The sequence below is a fragment of the Larimichthys crocea genome, chromosome I (assembly GCF_000972845.2).
Source record: "Larimichthys crocea isolate SSNF chromosome I, L_crocea_2.0, whole genome shotgun sequence".
NCBI classification, from domain to species: Eukaryota; Metazoa; Chordata; class Actinopteri; family Sciaenidae; genus Larimichthys; species Larimichthys crocea.
In genome coordinates this window covers 28250083-28258750 of record NC_040011.1, presented here as the reverse complement: position 1 = coordinate 28258750, position 8668 = coordinate 28250083, and the positions used below count along the sequence as shown (strand labels likewise).

The 8668-nt window shown below is 39.6% G+C and overlaps 1 protein-coding gene across 1 annotated transcript; it reads left to right on the top strand.

Annotated features, from left to right (window-relative positions):
• The first annotated feature begins 2531 nt into the window (after positions 1 to 2531).
• On the top strand, positions 2532 to 7558 carry trmt112 (tRNA methyltransferase activator subunit 11-2). The gene is made up of 4 exons (XM_010739183.3): positions 2532 to 2775; positions 3843 to 3944; positions 4911 to 5003; positions 7185 to 7558. The coding sequence occupies exons 1-4, from the start codon at positions 2701 to 2703 to the stop codon at positions 7284 to 7286; spliced, it is 372 nt and encodes a 123-aa protein (XP_010737485.1). The 5' UTR covers positions 2532 to 2700; the 3' UTR covers positions 7287 to 7558.
• Positions 7559 to 8668: the final 1110 nt, after the last annotated feature.

Genomic DNA, 8668 nt, shown 5'->3' with positions numbered 1-8668 from the left:
CCTGCGACCTCCCTGCTACAAGTATAACACATGCTGGCTAATACTGATGCACACCTGACTGAATAGAGACATCCAGATCATAAACTCTGTAGCACAAGTTAAGTGGTTCTTCTACCTGCAGCTTGTTTGTGCTTCTGTTTCCATGAAAAGTTAAAGACTGCAGCCTGAATTAACCCGCCCTGTCTTCAGATTTACTTTTCCCACTTCTTTAGTTGCCTTTCTGCATTTTTTTTTTAAATCTTTATTTGTTTTGTATTTTGTTAAAACATTAAGTATTGTCATACTTGTTTTCAAATAAGAGTCAAGATGATGTGAATCTGGTAATAATGGAGGACGAAAATTTGGGTTTTGTGGTTTAAAAAAAAGTTTTACATTTTTATCTTTTTTTGTTTAATAAGTGTAAGGGATGAGTCTTTCTTTGTGTGTGTGTCTGTGTGTGTGTTTATGTGTGTTTATGCGTGTTTATGCGTGTGTTTGTGTGAGAATGTGTGTGAGAATGTGAATGAGAGTGTGTTTGTGTGCGCGCATGTCTGATGCATGTCTGTGAGGGTGACAGATGGATGCTTGTTACACCTCTTGTGTGTAATTACTATTTACTATATCATAAACTGTATGAATGACCTGTATAATACAAAGACAAGGAGTATACAAAATTAATACAAAAAATAAAAAATTTGAGTATAAAAACTGAACCACCATCTTTGCCTGATATTTGTGCTGCTGAGTACATAATGCACAATACATAAATACATCCGACTTATGCCCGTCACACTATAAAATGGCCTGTTTATTGTGATTAAAAAAACAGATTACACTCTATAACTAGAAAATTTAAACTCTATAAAAAGACAAATAAATAAATTTCAAGTAAAAGCCAGACAAAACGGATCGATCTTGAGTTTGTTTTTAAAAATAGGGACATTACTTGACGCCCTCAGGTCTTCAGTGAGGCTCTTCCACAGACATAAAACACAGAAATAAAAGCACGCTTCACTGTGGGTTTCTATCTGACTTTAGGTGTAATAAAAAATCCACTCCCAGAAGACCTGAGGGTTCATATGTTAAAGCATAAATATGTGTGACTAAAAGCATAAGCCAATAAAAGGATCTTAAAATCCATTCTGCAGCAGACAGGTAGCCAGTGCTGAGGTTTTAAAGCTGGTGTAATGTGAGCTCTCTTTCTGGTCCCTGAGAAACAATTTTATGGTCCTTTTATTGTTTTATAAAGCATAATACATACAGATAAAAATACCAAAATGAACAGACTGATTTAAAAGGCTGGCTCTGTGCTGGGGACTGCTCTGGAGCTCCTGGTTGTTGAGAGGAGGATGATGCTCCATAAACTTCTCAGCATCATGCCTCACATTCACTATATGACCTTCTGATGACTGATGACTCATTATCTGACTAAGAATGCACAATGCGCAAAGTTTATGTATATTTTTCTTTGCATATTTTTACACAGATAGAGCTAAATATTTTTCGTTCCCTTAGACGCTTTAATACGATTTATGCTGTAGTCACTTTAGACTTATCTCATGCCTGTTTGTGTTTATAATACATGTAACTGTGGCTGTAACACTCAAACGTATCTATCAAAAACTACAAGCAGATCGAATTTATTCAATTTTAGTGAAGCTACAGCATTAAAATTCTACTTGCATGTTAATGCATGATTAAAAGCAATCCAATCAATATATGTGATAATATTCTTTTGTACAATATTCTCATGATACTGTCATTTTAAATATAATCAATTCTGAATAGAGCATTTATAAACTTTTATTTATCACTTTAACTTGTTACAGTAAACATTCTGAATGTTACTTCTCTCTCTGGTTACTGTAAATATCACTGGAGAAAATGCTGTTACAGTATAATACATAAAGTATGGTACGTTAAAAGGACTTCTCTGAAGAGGCATACAGATATTTAAAGGTCCAGTGTGTCGAATTTAGTTGCATCTAGTGGACTCATTTCTGCATTGCAATCTCCTCACATCACCCTGGCTTTCCTGGTGTAAAGGAGAGGCAACACTTTAAGGATCCTGTTTAGAGTCACTGTTTGGTTTGTCTGTTCTGGGCTACTGTAGAAATGTGGTGTTTAAATATAACAATAACAACAACAACAACAACAACAATAATAATAATAATAATAATAATAATTTAATAATAATAATAATAATAAATTTTATTTCAAAGGCGCCTTTCTGTCACCCAAGGACACCTTACAATAAATGAGAGTGGACAGCAAATAACAGAAACAAACAAAAAGAACCATAAAAGTATCAAATTACAAGAATACAACAATAAAAACAGGTCCATGACAGAGGAGCCGCTGCCGCTGTAGATATAAAAGGAGAAACAGAAATAAAAGGATTGTTATTTTAAGGAGATTATACATGCATGAAGACATAGTTGTGAATATTATGTTCCATAAAGTCTCCAAATCTTACACGCTGCAGCTTTAAAACAGTCACATGACAACATTACAAAGAGGAACCAACGACAGCGGAGAAAAGGTTTCCGGGGGATGTTTTTGAGCGCTGACACTTCTGGTCCACATGTGAACGCTGTGTCGTGATTTGAACAGTGACAGTAAACTGCACCTGTCTGCACCTGTCTGCTCCTGTCTGCACCTGTCTGCACCTGTCTGCTCGTGTTAACCAGGTAAACGTTGTTTGGACACTTCGCTGTGGACATGAAGCTACTCACGCACAACATGTTGACCTCTCACGTGAAGGGAGTCACGAAAGGATACCCGCTGCTCATCAAGGTGAGCTAACAACACTGCTAACACCGCCCATACACAACGACACTAATGTTTTTATGAAGACATGAGAGAGACAGAGACGGTTAGAGACTCCAAATCTGACTTTAACCGGAGCACCGGACTGATTTAGATTGTACAACCAGCGACCGAGAGATTAGAAAGCTAACAACAGAGATGGTGAGTGAGCATAACAACTAAACTAAAACTAATCTGACAGACGTCCAGTCAACCCAACATCATGTTACAGATGTGTTGAACATATTTCCTTCAATCATAAAACATCAAACCAAATACTTGAACCTGCATTATGTGCATAAATATGTGTTTTATGAAAGGTGTTGATGAGTGACTTACTTTAATTAAAACTCGGTAGTGATCAGGATGGACAATGAAAATAAAGCCTAAGCTGCAACAAGTTCAAGATAACTACTGCAAAAAAAAAAAAAAATAATAAAAATAATTGCTGAATCATGGTTTTTTCTCTTGGCCCAGTAGAAATCAAATCTCACCACCACCTCCTCTCCTCTCTCACATCCAGTCCCTCCCTCCACAAATCATACGCCCTATTTACTATTTGCTGATTTGTCAGTGTGAAATAAATATGCACCCCATAGCTCTCAAAACCTCCCACAGTGTGGGGCACCCTGGTAGTTCACCTGATAGAGTTTGCACTTTATGTATCAAAGCTGAAGTGTTAGATTTTGGTTTGGGCTCTTTGCTGTATCATCTCCTCTCCCTCCCTCTGCTGGATTTTCTGTCTATCTCTCAGAGCTGTCACTGTCAAATGAAGCATGAAATGCCCCCAAAATATCTATAAAAGAAAAAATGTAAAAGGTAACTTATCTATCACATGTGCACTACAGTTTTTTCCAAACGTCCTAAAATGCTTCACGTTTGATCGATGTGTCGGTTACACTTTTATGATCCTGTGAAAAACAATCTCTCTTTACTGATCACAGTAAACTATGATGTGTTTTTATGTGGGGAAGTGTCAGAGGAACGCTGCTATATGTGTAGAGGACAGCCGCTGAATGTCCACGCTAATAGATGGTGTTATTTTATTTGCGCAGGCGACAGAGGTGAAGATGAATGAGGTGGAGTTCAACCCCCAGTTTGTCAGCAGGATGATCCCCAAACTGGAGTGGAGCGCTCTGGTCCAGGCTGCAGAGGAGGTGAGTCAGACTGCAGCAGACTGTCTGAAGATATCACAGCAGCATGAAAACCAATCCACGTTTGGAGTATTCCAGAGAGTGATGGATAAATGTTTATAAGCTGCTTGTATTTTTCAATATGATTAGGAATATTCTTCAATTTGGAACAAGCCAGGACATAGCGGTGGAAAATATCCTGTTTGAATCACAGTAGAATATTAAGAACTTCACAATCAGACGAACAACAAAGTTTAAGAAGAATCTGGAAACAAGATCTTATTTTAAACAAAGAAGAGGATATGTGGAAAAACATAAATGACAATATTATACACAGGTGTTAATTATTAAACACTATTTAGATTAATTGATGACAAAACATGGCGGAAGGAAACGGGTATAGACAGTATGAAGTATTAGACCGTTTAGCTCAGTTGGTCCGCCCCATGTGTAAAGGCTCAGTCCTTGATGCGGAAACCCAGGGTTCGAATCCGACCTGTGGCTCTTTCCCTCATGTCATTCCCCATCTCTCTCTCCCCACATTTCTATCAAAATAAAGCTTGAAAAGGCCAAAAAAAGGTATTGGGCAGTGGTTGCATAAACCATCGCCTGAGTGTCTCAGCTGAGTTTATTGCGAGGTCTTGTACAACCTGCTGTGTATTCAAACAAAACATTTGGACTTGCACTGGCAGGTTTCATCAGTTTATCCAGGAGTCAGATCTCTAGTCTTTTAAATCTCTAGTAGCAAAATAAATAAATATAAAATATACACAGTATGTCTCCCCTTATCATCCTTTTTATAGGACCAGATTGGTTGCAGAGCAGTGGTTGCAGATGAAGTACTTCTATGACTCGGTCCATTCTCTCCAGTATTTCACTGGCTGTTGTGTTTTTGTTTCTTTCGTGTCTTGTTCACCAGTAGGTGGAGGACATGTCCTGGTCTCCTCTTCCCTGTTTGAACACTTGTTTTTGTCTCCTTTTCTTCTATAGCTGGGTCAACGGCAAGACCTGCCGGGCGAGCTGGTGTCAGATTATGAGAAAAATGAAGATTTCCTGAAGAAAGTGCACAGAGTGTTATTAGAGGTATGAAGCATCAGTCATCTTTACTACAGTATATAGTTGCATTTCTAGTAACAACAAGTGGCTGTGTTTTCTTTGGGGCATTATGAATCCGTCTGTTGATGGTTTTAGACTAACTGAAGATTTTTCTCTTTTTAACATGACATAAAATCATGAAAACTCATAACATTTTCCCAGAGGCTTTGGTGGCATCACTAGATATTTTATTGCGTTTGACCAAAAGTCCAAAACCCCAAACACATTTAGTTCACAGTAAATATAAAACATGTCCTCATGGTAGAGAAGCTGAAACCAAAACATATTATGAATTTTTGCTTAAAAATCGCTTTAATAATTACTTTTAATCATTTTTAGCAACCATAGCAGCTTTGGTTCTTTTCCTCAGATCTAAAAAGGTCTCATTTTGGGAGAAATATTATAATTTACACATAGTTTTAGCTCTTTCATTTTTAATTTTCAGTCAAACACACATTGCTTCAAGCCTGAAATCATCTTTAACAGGATGAAACAAAGACTCCATTCCTGACATGATTTACTTTGTGGATCCCAGCAGTGTTTCCTGCTCTTGTGTCATTCAACAAAGTGAATCATTATGATAATTATGGGATAACTTTCTGCAGAACACTTAAGTACACCTTCTGTTTAAAACTACAGCTTACAATATTCAGCCTCTCACAGTGACATAGAAAGATGCAGCGTGTACTTGACATCCTGTTTCTATTACTGGCAACAGCAATTAGCAACAAAGCTTTCATGTGGTGGTTTCCTGCACAGTGTCTGCAAGTGCACCATGTCCATTCAGTGGAGGAGATCCGACTATTTTTGTGGACATCAAACACAGGAACTAAAATTCTGTAGACATACTTACAATACTTAGACATTTTTGAACCCCAGTCTGTGCACTCTGTGGCCAAAACTGCGTTGAATCCTAAACATTAAACACACTGGATTGAAGTGATGAACAATGACATTACCATCATTGGTATTAATGGTAAGTGTGCTGCTACAGAGCTGGCCTAGGCTTTGTTTGTGGCCCCGAAATACTCCCAGTGCAAACACAGTCACAAATGACAAGTTAATTAGCATCTATGCTTTATTTTTAGGATTGACAAGTGGCTACATCTACACCAAAGTTGTTCTCAAAGACAGTGGATCCCTCAGAATGAAACAAACAAATGGCACATGGACAGACAAGACAGAGCCGCACCGCATCAGGAAGGATAGCAAAAAATACAACTCTGTAGTCTAATGGACGTTTGGCTTGAGAGTATGAGGCGTGTTGAGGATTGAACCCCACCTCATTCATCTTCACCTTCACCTTCACCAACAGACCTCACAATGTAATAGTGTGGACATTCAGAGGCTAAAATTAAATAGGTTCTCATAGTCAGTGCAAGAGAGTTCGGCTCCTCTGAACAAATCGGTCAAAGTAACACTGTAGCGACAAAGTGTGACGCTTGAGAAACTGATTGTGTGGCCCAAAACAACCACACACAGTGTTCATGTCTGCCACGGATATGATAGGCTGTTCTGGGCTTTCCAACAGATTTTGGAGCCAGTCTGCAGGGATATGCTCCAATTCAGCCACAAGAGCATCACTGAGGTCGCACCAATTATACGTGATAAGATCACAGTCTGGTAAAGTTCTTCCACGCCAAACTCAGAAAACTGTTTTTGTATGGAGCTGTCTTTGGGCACAGGGAGCATTGTCACGCTGAAACAGGAAAGGGGCTTCTCCAGACTGTCGCCACATAAATGTGTACTTGTAGTTGGCAGATTTCATACAATGCTGAAAGGTGTTGATGAGAGACTTGTTACCATGGATACTAATGACCTACTTGGGTCGGGATGGACCATGAAAGATGAAGCCCAGACTGCACCAAGTTCAAGATAACTACCACAAAGAAAGCTAAGATTTATGTGTTTGCTGAATCATAATTTTTTCCCTTGGCCTAATGTTTCATGGCCCTGTACTGGGCCACAGCCCACAGTTTGATAACCACTGGTCTAAACGATTGTCTGCTGTAGCTTTTAAGGTTTCCCTCAGATGAAACCTAAATGGGTCGAAGCCAAACCATACAAACCAAAAGTATGGCGACAGGGGTGTCCACATACTTTTGGCCATGTGATGTGTTCCACTCTATGATGACCTCTAGTGGCCTCTGTTTGTTCTGGTTGTTGCAGGTGGAGGTGATAGAGGGCTGCCTGCAGTGTCCTGAATCGGGACGAGAGTTCCCGATCTCCAGAGGAATCCCCAACATGCTGCTGAATGAAGACGAGGTGTAGACGGCACCAGACACAACCCGAGATGGGATTGTGGGTAGTCAGAGAGGGAGAGAGAGGCCGCACTCAGATTTAAGTTGGTGCCATGTGAAAAGTGGCCCTGCTGTTCAGTTGATTGAAGTGGCTTCCAACGGAGGAAAAAGATTTGAGGAATAACAGATGGAAATGTTCCCTGAGCGTAACCCCCAGTGGTTTTTAATCTGTATTTATTTTTGTGACTGTTTTTTTTTTTTTCTTTTTCAATAAAACTGTCCTGATTTCCATGACGGCCAAAATTGTTTGAGGTTTTTGTAGAAAATATGGATTCATTTTTATTACAGACGTATTAAAATATAAACCCTCGAGGCTTCACGAGTGAGAGGCAGGCTTTGAACCCCATCTCGCCCTCTCTCTCTCTAAGGGTTGAAGAAAGTGCTGAGGGCCAGATGACGTGGCAGTGGCTTGTCTATATTTGGCTTTGAGGAAAAGAAGCAGAAAAAAGGCAGGCAGGCAGGCTAGAAGTTGTTTTTGAGGAAGTCTTTTTTTATGCCACACATTACAGCACACACACTCATGACACCCCACCTGGGCGGGCTGTGATCTGAGATACTCCACAGGGTGTCTGAGGTCCTTAAGATTGCAAAGGAACAAAAAGAGACAAATTAGGTGTCTTTCTTTATGTTTTAGGCCGTCTAAGACGCTGTAGCGTTAGTCAAGTTGGAACAGGAGCCTGTTTGTTCACAGCCAGTGTTATCATTTTTAGAAACCTTGCCAGGACAGACGATGAAGAGGGGGGTTTACCCTGACCAGAAGCCTCGAGGCAGCCTGAGTCTCTCCTACCTTTTCCCTTCTACTTACAGCAATTACAGGCCTGCACCCGCAACTATAATAACGGTATAATGGGATGGCAGCAGAGCAGCAATAAAAGCCACCCCTGACAGATTAACAGTCCTCTCCAAGTTCTGAGCTGTAATTAACAATGAGACCGAAGAGGAGCAGAGAGGAAAGAAAGGGACTAGATTGAAAGCTAGAAAAGATAAAGATAAAAAGGGATCGGCCGTGGAATGATTTAATGAAATTAGGATAAGCCTCAAGCTAGTGGCATGAACGAGGCTTAAGATGAAAGTTACACTGAGATCCCTTTAAAGCTGCATTTTGAAATCACCTGAATGAAGTAATACATCTGATTTCTTCATCGGCCCATTTTAACAGTTCGATGTTTAAAGGTTCAACAATCGGGAAAGAGAAACAGTTCACTTAGCTCTGTCTAAATATAACAGCGCCTCTAAATCTCAGTAATTAACCTGCTGTAGCTGATTTGTTGAATTGGTTTTTTGTACAACTTAAACGTTTAGTGGGCAGACATGTGTAGGGCTATTTCTTGGCTGGGACCAACCAGCAAACCT